General features: G+C 44.6%; 1 protein-coding gene across 1 annotated transcript in view; it reads left to right on the top strand.

Annotated features, from left to right (window-relative positions):
- The window catches only part of Slc22a3 (solute carrier family 22 member 3), a 97,229-nt gene that overhangs the window by 42,616 nt on the left and 33,520 nt on the right, over positions 1-21,093 (top strand). The window contains exons 2-5 of the mRNA XM_057761680.1: positions 9,914-10,017; positions 16,495-16,649; positions 17,907-18,075; positions 18,888-19,005. Coding sequence (XP_057617663.1) covers positions 9,914-10,017; positions 16,495-16,649; positions 17,907-18,075; positions 18,888-19,005 — 546 coding nt within the window. The remainder of the gene's footprint in view (positions 1-9,913; positions 10,018-16,494; positions 16,650-17,906; positions 18,076-18,887; positions 19,006-21,093) is intronic.

The raw sequence follows: 21,093 nt of genomic DNA, 5'->3' as shown, positions 1-21,093 counted from the left end.
TAAGAGCTAGCTAGAAATATATTGGCCAAGTGGTGTTTTAATTAATACAGTTTTGTGTAATTATTTTGGGTCTGAGCAGCTAGGAACAAATGAGCAGCCTCCTCCTACAGTGCAGTGGAGCACTCGTATTAGGTGCATGCACGAAGGAGAGAGGACAATGCTGTGCTCTGGTTCTTTCTTTCCTCCTTTACCTGGGTTCTGAGGATCCATCTCAGGCCATCTGGCTAGTACAGCAAGAGCCTCTACCCACTGAGCCATCTTGCAGGTCCTCCTTTTTTTTTTTTTTTTTTTTTTGGACATTGTATTAATTACTTTTCTTTTTGCTGAGATCCTGACAGAAAAACAGCATGGGAGGAAGGACTTACTTTGGTTCACAGATTGAGAAGGGAGAGCCCATTCTGGCTGGAAAGGCATGGTGAGGGGAGAATGAGGAAGCTGATCGAGTTGCATCCTGGTCACATGACATCTGCACTCAGGAAGCAGGGAGAGAAGCATGCTGGTGCTCAATGAGGTTTCTCCATTATTTCCCTTCTTTCAGTTTGAGAATCCATCCCGTGAGATGGTGCTGCCCACATTCAGAGCAGGCTTGGTAAATACCTTCACAGACCTGTCTGGTGGTGTATCTCTCAATCTAATCACGCGGACAATGAAGGTTAACTGTCATTGCCCTATTTCTAAATGTGAGTAGCAGTGTTTCTCAGCTAACGAAACCAGGTGTCTGTGGACAGATGTGCACATTCCCACTGCCCACTGTGCTCTGCACCCTGCCTGCTGGGACAGGCCTGAATGTCTCCATACGGCTGCCTACATGAACAGAACCCGTCCTTCTGAATGTCTCCATACGGCTGCCTACATGAACAGAACCCATCCTTCTGATTGTCTCCATACGGCTGCCTACATGAACAGAACCCATCCTTCTGATTGTCTCCATACAGCTGCCTACATGAACAGAACCCATCCTTCTGATTGTCTCCATACGGCTGCCTACATGAACAGAACCCGTCCTTCTGATTGTCTCCATACGGCTGCCTACATGAACAGAACCCATCCTTCTGATTGTCTCCATACGGCTGCCTACATGAACAGAACCCATCCTTCTGATTGTCTCCATACGGCTGCCTACATGAACAGAACCCATCCTTCTGAATGTCTCCATACGGCTGCCTACATGAACAGAACCCATCCTTGCCATGCAGCTGGGGAGCAAATCCTTCCGTTCTCATGTTTTACAGTGTTCTTGTTTGTTTTCTGCCCTCTGGGCCTTTCCCTCATCTCCTTTACCCTGCCAGGTATTTTTTTTCTTTTTTCTAAGATCTTCTCTGCCCCCCTTCATCAGTGAGCCCCAAGGAATCTCGAAGAAGAAAAACAAAAGGTGAGAAGGGTCTATGAGAATGGAAGGGCACAGTGCTAAAGAATGTCCTCCACCTTCTGTTTGAGACACAATCTCTCCCTGGCCTGTAGCTTCATCATGTAGGTAAGCCTAGCTAGGCAGAGAGCTCCAGAGACCTTCCTGGCTCTGCCTCTATCCCTCCATCCCTGGCATCCCTGGGATCACAAGCATGTGCCACCATGCCCAGCTTTTTGCCTGGAATCTGGAGATCCAAACTCAGATCCTCACACTTGCCAGTGCTTCACTGCCTGAGGCTTTGCCTTGATCCTCTAACAAAACCTTGTAAAGTCTTCCCGTGATTTCCTGTGGCCTGGACAGCAGATGAAGAACAAGGGTGCCCTGTCATGAGGAGATGGTATCTAGGAGAAGGGATGGGGGAAGAGTGCAGAGGGGTGGGATGGTGGGTGCACTTCCTATGGGATCCCAGACCCTGATGACCCTGCTATACAGCCACATAGAGGCATCCCTGCTCTCCCAGAAGACAGAGGTCCAGGAGATGGCAGCACTGCATGAAGCATCCTGTCCTTGGAATTCTGAGCATCCCATGGAAGGGAGTCTATTGAAGCTTAGAGAAGTCTATCTCAGCTGCTCTGCCTGCTGTTTGCTGTCCTCTGTCTGAACAGGGCACACTTTCAGGAGGCACTGTAAGCCTTCCTCTGAGCATCCACTGGGGCAGCTGGTCCCTGTTCAGAGTGCTGGAAGAGAGTCATGGTCTCCAGTCATGTGTGGGTGTCTTTCCTTTAGTGGACACTGAAGTGCACCCAGCCCCACTATAGGACAGGCTGGACTATGGGGTCAGGTAAGGGCCTTGGTGGTAGCGAGGATCAGAGGAGGCAAGGACAAGAGTGTTTGTATCCTGTCACCTGTGACTGAAATAAAGCATGAACACCTTCAGTGCAATGACATTTCCTCTTGTAGTCTCTTCTCTCCTTCCCCCTTTTCTTCTCCCAACCCCTCAGGACTCACTAATTAAAGGAAATAACCCCCCCCCCAAAGAAAAGTAATTAAAAAGACAGGCTGAAGTTCAGACTGGTATAATAACTTACAATAAACTAGATTACTGAAAGTGCAAACTTGGGGTGTTTATTGATCCATGGTATCTGTGATCATGTATGGTGGTGATGTGTGAAGGCCCACACTGTCCACAAGTATAAATAGTCATGCTGTTCCTATGGGTGCACAGGGCTTTGCTGTGTCTACAGGTGTGCAGGGCCCTGCTGTGTCTACAGGTGTGCAGGGCCCTGCTGGGTCTACAGGTGTGCAGGGCCCTGCTGGGTCTGCAGGTGTGCAGGGCTGTGTCTGCAGGTATGCGGGGCTGTGTCTGCAGGTATGCGGGGCTGTGTCTGCAGGTGTGCAGGGCTGTGTCTGAAAGTGTACGGGGTCCTGCAGGTATGCGGGGTCCTGCTGTGTCTGCAGGTGTGCAGGGCTGTATCTGCAGGTGTGCAGGGCCCTGCTGTATCTGCAGGTGTGCGGGGCCATGCTGTGTCTGCAGGTGTGCAGGGCCATGCTGTGTCTGCAGGTGTGCAGGGCCATGCTGTGTCTGCAGGTGTGCAGGGCCATGTTGTGTCTGCAGGTGTGCAGGGCCCATGCTGTGTCTGCAGGTGTGCAGGGCCCATGCTGTGTCTGCAGGTGTGCAGGGCTGTGCTGTGTCTGCAGGTATGCAGGGCCGTGCTGTGTCTACAGATTTTTGTGTCCATTGTGTCCCTGAAGGAATACTCTGTCTTTTCTGACTTTGTTCCCAGCCTCTCTGCTGGCTCCCGTAGGCTCCTCAGTCCTCGGCTCTTCTTGACTGGTGACTTATATACTGTTATTACTGTTTACAAGGACCGCTATGCCTGGATTGGGGCGCCGTGACCTAGGGTTCCTTCATCATAATTAGTTGCATCTGTAGACTATCCCTCCAGAAGGTCCAGCTGACATGACATTTGAGGGCAGACACTGTCAATGCAGTAAAATATGCTCCTCCCGAATCACCTTCGGCACTTGGCAGCTCCTACACATCTGTTACACATTAGACTAGGTACTGACTTAGCTGGTCTGTAGTGGGGCTCGTGCATCTTTTTCTGTTAATCTGGGTATTTATAGGGTGCATCCGGTGTCAATAGCTACTTTGTGAAACCATCAATTATGTTATTTACCATCAGCGCCATGTGCAGTCAGCATCACCTACTGAATGATTCTCATGGCTCAGGCATTAAACTCTGCACATCTCACATCCTCAGAGCGTGACAGGGCACGAAGGGTCAACACAACTCACCAGAGGATGCAAAGCTGGAAAAGAGGGCAGAGCCAAGGTCACCTGTCCCCAGAACCATCACTTCCCTGTCCTGAGCCCCTGCAGGAACTGAGAGCCTTTCATCTTTGGAGCCTGACAGACAAATTACAAACACATCAAAATAAGTAACTGAGTGTCTTCACTGCCAAGAAATAAAATGGAGGGGTGGGTGATGTGTCCTCTATGATGGGTGGGCACAGGTTAGCCTGCCACAGGACACGCAATCATCAAATGGGGTTAATGCTTAGATTTCTCCCAGCGTCACAAGTTCAGAAAAAAGCATGCATTTGAGACGTCTCTTCATATCATTTCAAAATGGTTTTGTTAATAATGTGTTGACAATGCCTATGGTGAACTCTGGAGAAGGGTTTCAGGTACTGCAGGTTCTATGAGCCTCTGTCCCTCAGTGTGCCTTTTCACACTGAGGTTTGCCATGGTTCTGGGCAGTTACAGGCCTTTCCAGTTTCCAGTGGGGCAGGGTGCACTTTGGGCTCAGCACTGATCTGCACAGCGCTGAGAGGGCATAAACCCTCCCCAGTGCCCACCTTGCTGCCTCCACCTCTCCTGCCGCAAGTGCCCCTCAGTGCCGTTTAGTCTAAATCCACCTTGGCGTAAGCGACTCCTGTTCCTGCCAGTTGTTTCTTTCTTTGAATTTCTCTCATTTAGATATTCCATTTAGATCTCAGTTGGTGTATTTTTGCTTCCCATAAATTGACCTTGGCTTTCCAACTGTGTCCCAAGCCGCTCGCATAGACAGAGAGAGAGTAGATATAAACATCAGTGATGTTCTTCCCTGGCCTCGGATGCTTAGCACCAAGGTCGCCAAGTTAGCTAGAAATACCTGTGACTCATTTTTATACCTGCAGCTTGTCATAATGGTTCATAGCTTATATAAGGAAAGCGTTAACTTGCTATTATTAAATGATCTCCTAATAGTGTCACCAGATCTTATTAAAAATGTGTTTATTGCTGGGTGGTGGTGGCACACACCATTAATCCCAGCATGTGGGAGGCAGAGGTAGGCAGATCTCTGAGTTTGAGGTCAGCCTGGTCTACAGAGTGAGTTGCAGGTCAGTCAGGGCAACACAGAGAAACCCCATCTTGAAAAAAGCAACAAAACAAAACACCCCAAACTGTGGTGGCCACTTGTGGTGGTACACACCAGTAGGATTTGCTAAAGAAGGTGGAGGCAGGAGGATCAAGAGTTTGAGGTCAACCTGGGCTACCCATTTTTTAAAAATGTGTTTAGAATTGGAGTTCCAACCCAAATTGTTTTCTTCATTATTATATTCTCATCATTTCATGGCTCTGTTTTGTGTCCTACTGTTGATTTAAAATGGTAAGTGGTATTTGATTGCTTTGGTCTGCACCACACATAGCAGGGGCATGCCACACCTGACAGTGAAGAGTTTTGCCGTTCCTGCCTTCAAGCTCAGCACTGATTTGGAATGGTTCCATTTATAATGTTGTAGTTGGAGGAGGATGCTAATTAGTTCCTGGCCGCTTAGCCCTGAAATAATCACACAGAAACTGTATTAATTAAATCACTGTTTGACCCATTAGCTCTGGTTTCTTATTGGCTAACTCTTACATATAAATTTAATCCATCTCCATTAATTTGTGTATTGTCACGTGGCTGTGGCTTACCAGGTAGCATTCTGGTCAGCATCTGAATCTGGCAGGGGCTACATGGCTTCTCTCTGATTTTTCCTCTTTTCTCCCAGCATTCAGTTTATTTTTCCCTGCCTACCTAAGTTCTGCCCTATCAACAGGCCAAGGCAATTCCTTTATTAACCAATAGTATTCACAGCATACAGAGGGGAATCCCACATCATAATATGTTCTTACTCTTTGTTGTTGTTACTAGAACAAAATTTCTGAAACCTGGTGCTTATGAAGAAAAGAGGTTATGTAGCCCACAGATGTAGAAGTTGAAAGTCCCCATCTGTTTAGCTTCTCTTAAGGACCTCATAAAGACAGCATCACAAAGATATGGGGGAACCAAATGGTAAGAAAGGAAGTCAGAGGAATCTAGAGGTCAGCTTATTCCTTTTTATAGCTTATTCCCTTTTATCCCACTTATGGGAACTGGGGATCATGCCTCCTCCAAGCTGTGCCCCATCTCCCATCTGTCTCCCAGCAGACACTGGTTCCGCCATGCTGGAACCAAGTCTGAAGGATAAAATGGAGGCTCTTAGCCTCTGGGGTTGGACTTCAGAGATCTCCCCTTCTCCCTTCAGATGCAGCAGACGAATCGGCTGTTTCTCATGGCTTTATGAGGACTTGTGTTGTTTTTAACCTTTACTTCTCACCGTTGACCTTTATATGCCTGAGAACTTTTGTGGCTTGGATTTTAGAAAATTTGAAGATTTGTGACCTTCCAATACACTAAAAACTTGTGCACTTTGTCATTAAACTCAAAGCAACATAGCGTCTAACATAGCATTCGTCCAACATAACATCTAACATAGTGTCTAACATAGGGTCTAACATAGCGTCTAACATAGCATCCGTCCAACATAACATCTATCCAACATAGCATCTAACATAGGGTCTAACATAGGGTCTAACATAGCATCCAACATAGTGTCCAACATAGCATCTAACATAGTGTCCAACATAGCATCTAACATAGCGTCTAACATAGGGTCTAACATAGGGTCTAACATAGCATCCAACATAGTGTCTAACATGGCATCTAACAAAGCATCTAACATAGCATCTAACATAGGGTCTAACATAGCATCTAACATAGCATCCAACATAGCATCTAACATAGTGTCCAACATAGCATCTAACATAGCACCTAACATAGGGTCTAAAATAGGGTCTAACATAGCATCCAACATAGTGTCTAACATAGTATCTAACATAACATCTAACATAGCATCCAACATAGCATCTAACATAGGGTCTAACACAGCATCTAACATAGGGTCCAACATAGCATCTAACATAGTGTCCAACATAGCATCTAACATAGTGTCCAACATAGCATCCGTCCAACATAGCATCTAACATAGGGTCCAACATAACATCTAACATAGGGTCTAATATAGTGTCCAACATAGCATCTAACATAGCATCCAACATAGTGTCTAACATAGTGTCCAACATAGCATCTAACATAGGGTCCAACATAGCATCTAACATAGTGTCCAACATAGCATCTAACATAGCATCCAACATAGTATCTAACATAGTGTCCAACATAGCATCTAACATAGCGTCTAACATAGCATCTAACATAGGGTCCAACATAGCATCTAACATAGGGTCTAACATAAGGTCTAACATAGCATCCAACATAGGGTCCAACATAGCATCTAACATAGTGTCCAACATAGCATCTAACATAGCATCCAACATAGTATCTAACATAGTGTCCAACATAGCATCTAACATAGCGTCTAACATAGCATCTAACATAGGGTCTAACATAGGGTCCAACATAGCATCTAACATAGCATCTAACAGCATCTAACATAGGGTCTAACATAGCATCCAACATAGGGTCCAACACAGCATCTATTTGTATTTTACGAGCTGGAATGCTCTAAGGAAAAGGCCTTAGCTGGAAACCCTTCAGAAATACCTGATTTCCCTAGAGTTGCCCGTGCTTTCTGCAGAACGAGGCACGTGGAATCCTTTCAGTCTTCCAGGAAGGGCTGCCTGAGTCTGTTATCAGATTGACTTTCTGCCTGTGCCGAGGAGAATTACTCTGTTTGTGTAAAGTGACTTTGAGGATTAATAAGTAACAAGGTGGCCACATAGGTTTATGGGTATTAAGGATATATAAATGTTTCTGGTAGGCACACCCTGGAAAATCAAATTGGACATGGCTCACTTGCTCTGAATAGGTTGCTTTAAGAGAGGGAGACCTACATTTTTGTGTCTCTGATGAAGACTTTGGTAAATTTGGTGATCTAAGGTGACCTATTGATCAGTATCAGGTGTAGGTCTCCTGAGGAGCCATGATGAGTCCCTGTGGAAGAGCATTTGGAGAGTGTGTTAGTCGGGGTTCTCTAGAGGGACAGAAGCAATAGACTGAATATAACATACACACACACACATGTCAATGGACGGGATTTATTAGAGAGGCTTATAATACTGTGGTCCAACTATTCCACCAATGGTTGTCTCTCGATGGAAAGTCCAAGAATCCAGTAGTTCTGCATGTCTCAGCTGGTTTGCAGTACACAATGGAACCCTAAAGACATAGGCTAACTCCGGTGAAGGAGTGGACTTGCTAGTGAGAGTAAGGGCAAGCAGGCAAAGAGCAAATGCTTCCTCCATGTCCTTTAGATAGGCTGCCACCAGAAGGAGTGGGCCAGATTTAAGGTGACTCTTTCCACCTCAAATATCTGGATTTAGGGCAAGTCTTTCCACTCAAATGATTGAATCAAGAAAGCTCCCTTGGGTTTCAGTTAATTCCAGACACAGTCAAGTTGACAGCCAGGATCAGCCATGACAGAGAGCAAGTGTCATATTGCAGTTGGCATGATGGGGTCCTGCAGGAACAACCTTTGGATCCATAGGACAATGGGAGTTTCCGACTCTTGTAGTTCCTCAGAGGAAAAAAGAGGGAGGTTCCTTGTGACATAGTCTATGTGGCCTCTGACATGGAGGAAGGCTGTAGACAAGAGGCTAAAGCTACAAAGGAAAGTTCTCAGACTGGGCTACCATGGGCAGCTGGGCCTCCTGGCAGCTGTAAACAAGAGAGAAGAAACTGTAGGGCCACAGTGCAGCAGGCTTTGTCAACTGTCCAAGGACTGAGGAGCATGACCTGGTTCTGGGCAAGAGAGGGGCGGTTAGAGGGTCTGTGATGTAACAGACATGGAAGAACACCTGTGCATTTGTTTAAATACACACGTCGTTGACGCTTACTTTGTACTGTTGCCAGCCAGCATGGTGCCAGTCAGAAAAATAAAAACCAGGCTAGATATGTTAGGCAGGGATGGAGTTAGCAAAAGGATGGCACTGAGCTAATTTGGAAGGACTCGAAAAATAGAAAAGAAACATAGGCTCTGCAGTCTTGGTAGTCAGCCCTTCCCAGTCTACCCAACTTTGACATCCCTGTGCCTGTACCAGTGGGGTCAGATCCCTCCGTCCACGTGTGGCTAGGTCAGGGCTGCAATCAGGGAATGACAGATGCCACCAGCCACCAGCCACAGCTGTGGCAGCCATAATGGGAGCAGGAACTGTATCAAGGCCAAAAGCAGAGTCCTTCCCTTTGATCTTGTACCAGCTCCCTAAAGCCAAGCAGCTCCACACTGGCAAAGAAGCCTGAGAAATGCAACCTCTGTCTTTGGCACCTGGCATACAGAAAGCTCAGAAGAGCAGGCATTATCTGGCCCACACAGAACATACTGATGGGTATCTATTTTCAATTAATCATATAAATATGGGGTGTAAAAATCCTTTCTCATTGTTGCTCCTATGGAGGAGCAAAGAGGAGAACCAGTTTGATATAAAAGAAATTACGTGCGTTTGAAGACAGTTTGGGGCATTTAAACTCACACAACATGGAAGAAGCTATGGAATCTCATTAAGAGGGTCACTCCTGCCAGGAGCCATGCGCCTGTCTCTGTCTCCCTAACCTAGTTATTTAAAGCTTAGCGGTTTGAAGCAAATCCTGCCATGCGGGTTTTTATATTTGAGACTGCTTGTCACTTTTCTAAAGCAAAACATTGGTTTTTCTGGTAGCAGTCTGTCTGCTTTCAGAGTTTCTTTGCACGTTTCTCTAGATGTGTCTGCCATGAGTCTAACTCCATTGTTCTGATAATTTTACACATGACAATAAAATCGGAATCATACCTTTGAGGACTTGAATTAATGACAAAATCCTCTAACATGTCAGGGTTAGGTTGTCACAGAAAGACTCTAAGAATGGAGTGTCAGTTTCTGCGTAGCTCACTGCAAGTCAGATCACAGAGCTCACGATGCCGGGTGAGGGCAGGCAGTCACCATAGCATCCACACACCATGGATGCACATAATAGACTTAACTAACAGCATTGTTTTAAAATGTCAGTATCCATCGTATCCTAGGGGTTCACTCCCTTGCCGTCATTTCAGCCAACAATGAAAATATGCACAGATCAATGTCTATGCATGCATACGATGCATCCTCAAATTTCCCATGGGGCATATCTAAGCAACTCTGTGAAGATGGTTGACCTATATTAGAGAGAGTTTTGAAGATGAACATCTCCAGGTATTTTCATGCGTTTTTCTTTGTTTCCCCAGTTTGACCTTGTCTGTGCCAATGCCTGGATGCTGGACCTCACCCAAGCCATCCTGAACCTTGGCTTCCTGGCTGGGGCGTTCACCTTGGGCTATGCAGCGGATAGGTAGGTATGGGTAAGCTACCGGCTGCTTCACTATTAACACACTGCCTATGTGGTGGTGGGGGAAATGCTTGTTTATCAACTACATTCATTTTTTTATCCCACTACCCAGGACATCCACACTTGTTCGGTTTAACTAATTCTTCCCTTTCCAAACTTCCTCTCCTTGTTCCTTGGTAGAAAAGGTGCCCTTGAGGCTGAGAATGGATCCCAGGAAAAGCACTGGCCCCAGAGCAGTGATGTCAAGGCTTAGGCAACGAGTAGATTTAGTGCCCAAAATAGTCCAGTGGCTGGGGTTTGGTTATTTACTTGTGAGGTCAGCCATTCTGATTTTTTTTATTTTATTGATATTTTAATTTTTGTATTTTATTCTACAAATTTGTATTGAAACTTTGAAAAAAATTTTTCTCAGCATTATTAAGGGATTTTCATGTACATTTCATTTCTTCCCTCATTGGCTATGGTTGGAACTGGATTGCATTTTTCTCATTTTTGTTTATGTTGGTTTCTCTTTCTGGTTTTGTCCTTCTTGGTTTTGGACAGGGTCTCAGTATGTGTACTGGATGAGACTCAAACTCCCAATCCTCCTGCCTCTGTCTCCTGAGTGCTGGAATTGCAGGCATGCAACACCATGCAGCTCTGGCTACTGTAACTTAATCTTTTTATAATTGGGTCTTGCTTGTGTATTTCATCCTACATGATCAATAAACATATCTCCTAAAATAACTCGGCATAGCAGAGGACTCAAACTCCAGTCAGGGCTGAGGGTCTTCCCTTGTAGCTGACATGAAAGAAGGGCTGTAAGTAACCCCGCCTCTTACCAGCACTGACCACCGTTTTGTGTCCCCCCCCAACACACACACACACCTGTGTGTGTCTGTGATTTGTATTCCTTAAGGACAGGATGAGAGGTATTTTAATAGGCATGCCTGTGAGAAGAGAGTGGTGAGGACGGAGCGAGCTAAGACCCTAGACAGGGAGTTCCAAGTGAAAAGCTTCTCATCTCCACTCAGGCAGGACAAGGATGAGGTTGAGTCATCAAAGCTGCCCAGCTGTGAGGTCACAGGGTAAGCAGCTGCTCCCCAAATTGAAAAGCTAGGCAGATACAAGGAACGGCACTTACTGGAGCAGAGGCTGCTGGGTAATGAAAACCTGACCGGAATTGCCGGAGTGTTAGAGGCTTAGTGTGTGAACCTCTCTGAGAGTGAAAACCCCTGGGAGGTGGCTAAGGATAGGGCAGTTGCAGAGGAAAGGGAGGGAAAAGGAGGGGTGAGGGAAAAGGGAGGATGGGCGGCGGGGGGGGGGGGGCGGGGGGGAAGCAAATTCCAGAGAGACCTGGTCACCAGATCCCCTGGAACTGGAATAACAGATGTTGTGAACTCTGGTATAAGTGCTAGGGATGGAGCCCAGGTTCTGGAAGGACAGTGATACTGGGGATGGAGCCCAGGTCCTGGAAGGAGAGTGATACTGGGGATGGAGCCCAGGTCCTGGAAGGACAGTGAGGACTCTTACCTGACTGCAGCTCTCCAGCCCGTGTTTGTGATTTTTACCTCTTGTAAGACTACCAGGTTTTCATGGTGACTGTCAAGAAAAATTTCCCTAAGTTTCTGTTCATAATAAGGCCTGCTCCCAGAAAACACATGTGCGCGTGTGCGCACACACACATACCCCCCACAAACACACACACCAAAAGCCAAAAACAAAACAGAAAATGAAAAATCCACATCTGGTTAATTAGAACCTAATCTGTAGGTTTATTGAATGTCAGACCTGAGGGATGAGAAATTCCTGTCTTAAGTCAGCACTAGCCCTCCATATGGGAGGAGTGAAATACACAAGCCCAGCCCTCTCTCCTCACCATCTAGTCTAGGTCTAATCACCATGTCCCAGTTAAAGTGAAAAAGAAAAAAAAAAAAAGAATGTCTGTAATGTCGTTGTCCACGGGCTAAAGAAACAATTTAAAGTTTTCTCACAGGGCATGCTAAAATGCCAAGCAAAAAGGGCCATAAAATGCCAGCAGACAAACACAGAGCTCAATCAGGGGCCGCACACATCAGAACCAGATATGGGCATGGATGTTGGAGCTGTCAAGCCAGATAAATTTAAAACTATGGTTAATAGGGTAAGAGGTTAATGAATATAATACAGAATGTTTGGGGGTTGGTGGGCAACACAAACAATGATGGGAATTCTAGGACTCAAAGAGAAATGCCCAAGATCAAACACTGTGAAGTGAAGAATGCTGTCAATGGGTTTATTAAAAGACCAGACTTGGGGGCTAGGGAGATGCCTCAAGTAGGGGAAGTGCTTGCTGTACAAGCACAAGGACTGGATGGGTCCCCAACTCCCACATCCAAGCTGAGCATGGGGTGCACACCTGTAACTCCAGTGCAGGAGGGCAGGGACAGAGACAAAAGGGTTACTGACGCTTGTTGACCGGTCAGCCTAGACTCTAGCTTTAGCAAAGGTTCCCCCACCCCTGCTACAGTGTCTCGTGTAGTCCAGGTTAGCTTTGATTGCTACTTAGTCAAGGATGACTTTGAATTTCTGATTGTCCTATGTCTACCTACGGAGTGCTAGGTCATAGACACAACACCACCATGTCCAATGTAGGGCCCCATGCAGTCCAGACAAGAACTCTATTAACTCGAGCTTACACCCAGCCCAAGACCCAGTCACAACAAAACACAAGTTTTCAGAGTGGATCAGAAGAAGACCCAACAATTAGTTGCCCATAAGTAACTCACTTTATTTGTAAAGATGCACGCAGTGGAGGGTAAATGAGTGGAGAAACATATGCCACACTAAGAATAACCAAAACAAAGTAGAACTCATTATATTGATATTAGGAAGGATAAACTTCATAATGGAAACATGGGGTTAGTTATAATTATTCAACAAGACACAACAATCTTTAACATATATGTATCTAGCAACAGAGTATCAAAATACAAGATGGAAAAACTGATGGAACCACAGGATAAACAGATGAATCCCACATTGTAGTTGAAGACTCAAATACTTTGTATCCAAAATGTAAAAATCCAGCCATCAGTATATTATAATCAAGACGGAACTGAATTCAGCAGTGCCACCAGTCAGCTGGATATAGCAGACACCTACAGACCACATCATCCAACAATAGCAAAATACAAGTTTTTCTTAAATACATGTGAGATGTTAATAAAGTCATTTTCTGGGCCATAAAATACATTTTTAAGAAAATTGAAGGGCTAGAAAGTCATACCACATTTAATCTTTTGTTTCCAAGAAACAAAACAATACATCTGTAACAAGAAACTGGAAATCCCCAAATACTTGGAAATTAAGCATTGTACTTCTGCTAAAAGAGAAGAAATCCCAAGAGAAATTTAAAATACTTTGCTCACAGTGAAGAGAAAAGCAATGTATCTGATTTATGGGCATAGCAAAAACAATGCAGAAGGGAGGTTACTGCATTAAGATTCTTACTAGAACATAAGGTTTATCTAAAACCCACACTCTGAATTTATACACTAGGTATCAACAGCAACAAAAATAACCAAATTAAATATTAAATAAACAGAAGAAAGTTAATGATACAAATTAGAATAAAAAATCAAAGAAATTGGAAACAATAAGTCAATAGAGAAAATTAATATAGCCAAAAGCTGGATTTTGGAAAGCCCCGAAATCTAATAACCTTTTAGATAAACCAACTAAGAAAAAGATATAGGACTCAAATTAATGATGGTTTAAAATCCCAAAGACTTTAAAAACATAATAAAGAAACAATTTAAATGACTCTATGGCCCCAGATTTGACAACCAAGATCGAGTGGACCTGTTCTTTGAAATACATAACCCACCTAAACTCACATAAGAAGTGAATTCTTTTAATAGGCCTATGTATATTAAATAAATTGAGTCAATATTGAATAACCTTACTAAACAGGAAGCACCAGGTTCAGATTTGGGGCAGGTAAATTCTACTGCGTAGATAATAAATCATACACAGTTGTCTCCATTTCTTACAGAAGATAAGGGTGAAGAAACACTCCCTAACTTGTTCTGTGACGTCAGTACTGCCTTACTGCCTAAACCAGAAGAACATATTAGAAGAAAATTAAACCTCGTTGCCTTTAGCGTTCATAAACACAGATGCCAAAGCACAGGATAAGGGTTGGAGAGGTGGCTCTCCCAGAGGACTCAGGTTCAGTTCCCAGTACCTACATGGCAGCTCACAATCAGCTGTAATTCCAGCTAGGGGATTCTAGGGGATCAGATGCCCCCGTATAGCCTCTGAAGGCACTGCACACACTTGCTGCAGAGATACCTGCCGGCAAAACACCCACACACTTAGCAATTTTCAAACTAAATAAATTGGGGATAATACATTAGCAAGCGTATGGAACCACAGAAACTGTTGCTCCTTGCTGGTAGGACACATAACGGCGCAGCAGAGGGGAAGCTAGCTTGTCAGTTTCTTGCAAAGCGAAATGCACAGGACCAGAGATTACAGTATTAGTATTTACCCAACAAGGCTGAAAATCTACATCCACATGTAAACTCTCATGTGGACTGTACAACAGATTTATGCATAATTGCCAGCATTGGGGGCAGCTAAGATGTTTTCAGTAGGTGAATGAATAGACGACCCATTGTCCAGACAGTAGAATATTACTCCACACTAGAAGGAAACAAGCTAGAACCCTAAAAAAGATATAGAGGAAACTTAAGCCCACATTGCTGCATTCAAGAAGCCAGTCTGAAAAGATTTCAAACTGTACGATTCCTATCTTAGAACATCCCTATAGATCTGTAGAACATTCTAGAAAGTTGCCAACAATGGAGACAATAGAAAAGTCTGTGGTTGCCTGGGATGCAGAGTGACCACTAGGAACTAATAATGGGTTACATCATTTTGCATTCCTACCAGCAAGGAATTAAGGACGTGAGACTCTTCTGTGTGATATGGAAGTGTGGGTGTTTCCCACAGACTGTTCAACACAACAGTGAACCTTGGGTGGGTGTAGCTCAGTGGCAGAGCTTTGTCCTTGCTTGTCCAAAGTCCTGGGTTTGATCCCTGGCACTGGAAAATGGAACTCGAAAGCCTAGTGTGAACTGTAGACTTGTGCAATGATATGTCACCTTAAGCTTACTGATTGTAACACATGGATCACTCAATGGGGGGAATCAGTGATAGTGTGCATGTGTGAAAGGAGGGGTGCGTGGGAACCCTGTCTTTTCTGCTTAAATTCTGTTTGAACCTAAAGCTGTTTTTAAAAAAATAGAGTTGACTTTTAAAACATGTGGCTACATTAAGGCTGTTTCCTTCTCGGCCCTTAATGCAAAGACACAGAAATAAGAATGTTCTAAAGATTTGTAAGGAAAATACCACAGGAGGAAAGCTCCCATAGGTTATTGAGGATGAGCTCCTGTCAGCCAATCACCTGGCACAACTGTGGGAATCAGCTCACAACAGACTGGGGAACTGGCCACAGCACCCTGTCCCTTTGTCTGAGCTATTTGGCTATAGTTCTATGAATCACACACACACACACACACAAACAACACACATTGATTGAACTTTATAATTTTCACATTACAACCCCATTTTCTCCTCTTTACTATCACTAGCAAAAAAGGGGTGACTGGGGAAGCAAACAAAACCTGAGTCTTAGAGCACTGAGGAGTTCGCCCGAGTTCCTGGACTGGTACCTGGATGAGGCAAGATTGAAGTGGAGACTTCTGTAATGTGCATGGCTGCTTCATTCTGCCCCCACCTCCCTGAGATTCCACCCTGATGGAGGAATTACTTTTAATTAATAAAAAAAACTGCTTGGCCCCGATAGGACAAAAAATTAGATAGGCGGAGTAAACAAAACAGAATGCTGGGAGAAAGAAGCCGAGTCAGGAGTCGCCATGATTCGCCCACCAGACACAGACGCAGGTTAAGATCTTTCCTGGTAAGCCAGCTCATGGTACTACACAAAATATTAAAAATGGGTTAGATCAATATGTAAGAGCTAGTCAATAAGAGGCTGGAACTAATGGGCCAGGCAGTGATTAAAAGAATACAGTTTCCATGTAATTATTTCGGGACATAAGCTAGCCATGCGGGCGGCCGGGTGCCGGAGACGCAGCCCCGCCTCTCTTATTACTACACCACCCACAGAAATGAGAGCAAATGTCAGGACCAGGCCAGCAGGGAAACTGCAAGAACAGCATTGCAGAGAGGGTCACCACTGGGAATTATTCGGTCTCAAAGAATGTGCTGTGGGCTGTTGATTTCGTAATGTCCCTGCAGAGATGAGTTCCAATTGTTTCCCTCTGGTTTCCTAGGTATATTATCAACACTGTTTACTGCGATGGTGGGCTACAGAGGAGGCTGATTTGTTTGTTTGTTTGTTTGTTTGTTTGTTTTTGCATCCTGTCTCATTCCATTTCCATTGTGTTGAAGACCACGTCTAAGGGTCTCTCTCTTCTCTTTCTCATGAAGGTATGGCAGGATACTCATTTACTTAATATCCTGTTTCGGTGTTGGCGTCACAGGGGTCGTGGTGGCATTTGCACCAAATTTTTCTGTGTTTGTCATCTTCCGCTTCCTGCAAGGCGTGTTTGGAAAGGGGGCGTGGATGACCTGCTTCGTGATTGGTAAGAATTGTTTTGTTGCCACCACTCCTCTTTGTGAGAATTTGAGGGGGCGCGGCGCGGAGGGGGCAGGACTCTAGCTCAGCATTCCCACAACGAATCCCGGAGACCTCATTGCAACACGTGCTCAAGCAGGTGGAGGACTTGGGCTGGGATTCCAGCTGCCTCAGAGACTGGGGGCTGTTTTAAAATGGTAACCAAATAGAAAATATGAAACTCTGTCCCTTGCTTATGTTTGGTTCAGGCTGCTCTCTTTGACTCTGATTCTAGCGCAAACCAGCCACCTGCTCTAAGTGGTGGAGGATTTATGAGCAAGGAAATTAGAAAGCTCATCTGACAGTATTGTCTCAGATGCTCGGATTTCCAATCCCGACACGACTACTGTGGGAGACCCTAGCAGGGGAGGCTTAGAAACCTGAAGCTCTTTTTATGGTGGGAAAAGGAGAGTGGGGCCGGGCGGTGGTGGCGCACGCCTTTAATCCCAGCACTTGGGAGGCAGAGGCAGGCGGATCTCTGTGAGTTCGAGACCAAAAAAAAAAAAAAAAAAAAAAGGAGAGTGGGTACAAGTAGGGACCGAGAGTCACTGGCTGGAACGGAGGGATGACTGAAGTGTGTGGCATTTTTAACACCACCCAAATCTATGTGGATGTTCAAAACTGTGAACTTAGGGCAGCTACAAGGCAGCCAGCAGGATGATGAGAACAAAAAACCACTTAGTGGGAAGGTGCAGAGGAGGTCGGGTTTCCAGCAACAAATTTCCCAGGTGGATTTTAGAGATCTGTTGCATACATGAAAAGCCAAACAACATGCATAATCTGAACTGTCTTGGGGCGGTGGAAAGTACAGGCAGAGTCTGATGTCCATGGTAATTCTCCCAGAGGGACCATAATTTACACATCCTTAGTGTTACAGTGATAAAGGTGAGCTAGCTTCCTGTGTTTGGTTTGATAATGGCAATGACCTTCTCAACAGCCATAGTGAGATGACCTAAAACCAGCATAGGTGTTCCTTGACCTCCTCAGCCACCCTCAGAGGGTGCTGGCTTGGAAGCCTAAGGATCAGGGCAGAAAAAAACTGGGAAAAACACACATCGGGTACCCGGAGAGCCATCTTCAGAAGTTCAGCACATATGGAAGCCCCCATGTCCTCGGGCTCTGGAGTAGTCCAACAATGCTGGTAGATTTTTAACAGATGTCGAGTCTGTTTGTTTTGGAGTTGACTGAGAACTCCCCTAATCGTCTGTGTCTGTCTTCCCTCCAGTGACAGAGATAGTAGGTTCAAAACAGAGGAGGATTGTGGGAATCGTGATCCAGATGTTCTTCACACTTGGAATAATCCTCCTCCCTGGAATTGCCTACTTTACCCCCAGCTGGCAGGGCATCCAGCTCGCCATCTCACTGCCCAGCTTCCTCTTCCTCCTTTATTACTGGTAATGCGATTTTGATCATCATTGCATTGATCCTATTGCACATGAACAAATGCCAAACCAACACAGAAATGAGTTCTAAAATGAAGATTTCCTAACTCTCCAGATTGCCTGTGCTTAGGGAGTTAGTAGAGAATTTTGACAACTTGTAGGGATTATTGGTTGCTTGACTAAGAGAGGCCATTGCAAATAGTAAAATACCCCAATACAAAATTCCAGACCAGGTGATTGCATTATGATTTATCCCTTTGCAATACTTTCATGAGAATTATGAAGTAACAAACTCAATATTTCACCATGAAGATTAAATATGATAAAAATCCATTAAGCAAATTAACATTCTCTGATGAATAAGAGGTTGAGAATGTCAGAGAAATAGGTTGTCAAGATGTTCCAGATGTATGCACTTGACTCATACTGGGGCAAATGTAATTTATTCCCTTCATTGAATTTTAATGTATGGGTAAATCAGGCTCCATGAAGAAGGGAAGACTTTGTCTTCTCCTAGATACATACTAAGCCCTAATCCTTTTCATATTTGTAACCAGAGACATAGTACTGTAGGGTTCCCTGAACTGTGGAGAAATGTTTTTGGGTTTTTTTTTTTTTTGAGGGGGGGTTCATAGCCAAGTTAGCCTGTTTCCCATTCATTGTAAATTTGCAAAGAAAATTCTCTTCTGAGAGCCTGTTTTCAATTCTGAGAACTGTCCTGACTTGTAAGCTGATTGCTGCAAGATCTCTTTGCCTAGAAAGACTCACGAGCTTTTGGGTTTTCAGATTTCTGACCTAATTCAAATGTCTCCCCCCCTTACCAGGGTAGTTCCTGAATCTCCCCGCTGGCTGATCACCCGGAAGCAAGGGGAAAAAGCTTTGAAGATCCTGAGACATGTGGCTAAGTGCAACGGGAAATACCTCTCACCAAATTACTCGGAGGTAATGCTACTCATTACTAGTAATAAACTGTTAAATTGGGCGGAGTAATTCTTTATGACTTCTGTGCTTAATTCTCCTTCTTAAAATTATGCATGCATATTATCATATATTATATGCTATTATATGTAATATATTCAATATATAATATTATAGCATCTAATATATTATTTTATATAATATACTATTATGTATAACATATAATATTATATAGTATTATATGATGTTATGTGTTATTAAACATCTGACTGTTATTTTTAGCTGAGGCGTTTGAACCATTGTTCTTTACTGTAGATGAATAGTGTCCCCTCAGTCACCTTGGTTATAAAAGTTACTGTTTTTTTTTTCTTGACTTTTGAGTCTTTCTTGAATTGGGTTCTGCTATTCTTATTCCCCCTAGCTTCCACCCATGTAGGCTTGGGATCAAACTGGGAGTCTTTCACTCGCCAAGAAAGTGCTCTACCGCTGAGCCGTGTCTGTAGATGTGTTTTTTAAGGCGGCCTTAGAAATGCTAGTCATTCACACAAGATCTTGAGCGACAATGCAATATTTCAGTTTTAGACTTAGCATTTCCTTCCATCTCTTTCCCCTCTTTCTTTCTTCCTTTCTCTCCCCACCCCTTTACTTTCTTTCTCTCCTCTCCTTTAGCAAACACCTTTTAGTTGACTCTGTCCCTGTCCCCACCCCTAATCCCAACCTCCCACTTTGGAACTAAAAGGAACAGAGAACGCCCTCCAATCATGAACCACTAAGACATGCTTATTCTTGTCGCTCTTTGAAGGAACATTTGAGATGGGGAAGAAGGTCATCCAGCACTCGGTCAGCCTCCCTTTATCTCACTGTAGGTCCTCATAGCTGGGTTAGGGTTATGATTACATGTGTTTAGGATTTTGTAAGTGTGTATACATGTGTGTATGTGGGTGCACATCCATGTATACATGTTAGGGTCAGAGGACACACCATAGATGTTGCTCTTGTGGCACCAGGCATTTTGCTTTTTGAATCAGAATCTCTCATTGACTTGGACATTTCCAAAAAGTTTAGGTTGGCTGTCCAGAAAACTCCAGGGGTTCACTCTCCTTTGCCTCCCCAAAGCTACAGTTACAGGCCTGACATTTTTTCACCTGGGTTCTGGGGATGAAACTCAGGTCTGAATGCTTGCAGAGCAAGAACTTGACTGACTCAGCCATCTCTCCAGCCCTCCCTGTTAATGGCCGAGCAAATATTTTTGCCATCCACTTAGCACACTGAAGACACTGCGTACATGGTCCCCGGGGTGGAAGATCCAGATCAAGGCTTGTGAGGACTGAGAAAGCACAGCTGCCTACTGGGGACCAATGAGATGAGATACTGGAGCCATCTGAGGGTGGACAGATGTGCTGCCCACCCCCCACAGTGCATCTGGTCAACACAGCGCTCAGTCTCACAGTGACGATCATTTTAGCAGGGGAGAGGTTAGCATTCTACATGACTGTGCTTGTTAGAGATCCTGAACTTGGATGCTGTGGCTTCTGAGTCATCATGGTTCTCGTGTAAAGCCAAATAGGCAAGGGGTTTCCATCCCAAACCAGACTGGATTTCCTAAGGAATGTATTATGGTATCCCAGCTCCGCTGTCAGCGTTTTGCCTTAGATCCTCCAGGATTAGAGTTATAGACAGTTGTGAGCTGCCACATGGGTGCTGGAGATTGTGTCTGAGTCCTTTGGAAGAGCAGCCAGTGCTCTTAACTGCTAAGCCATCTCTCTAGCTCCTACAGGGTGGGGGATTAATAGAGAAAATTTCAAGCATATTAAAATAGGAAAAATAGGTTGATAAATCTCTGTCCATGTATCATATAGACCCTTTAAATTGCTGGCTTGTGATCAAACTTGAGGATTCTCTGCTCTACCTTATCCTCTCCCTGGAATACTAACCTGGCTGCATCTTATAGCATCTCTCAGATATAGAAGCGTGAACGTATTGACGCAACTCTGGGACCACAGGTGCTGTCCTCGGGGCATGGATGAGTGGATAGTGATAGAGATACTCATTTGACTCAGACTCAAATAATCAGAGCTGCAATCCAATGGCTGGGAATGAGAGTTATGGGAA

The sequence above is a fragment of the Chionomys nivalis genome, chromosome 2 (genome assembly GCF_950005125.1).
Source record: "Chionomys nivalis chromosome 2, mChiNiv1.1, whole genome shotgun sequence".
Classification (NCBI taxonomy): Eukaryota; Metazoa; Chordata; class Mammalia; order Rodentia; family Cricetidae; genus Chionomys; species Chionomys nivalis.
This window is presented reverse-complemented; position numbering and strand designations above follow the sequence as displayed.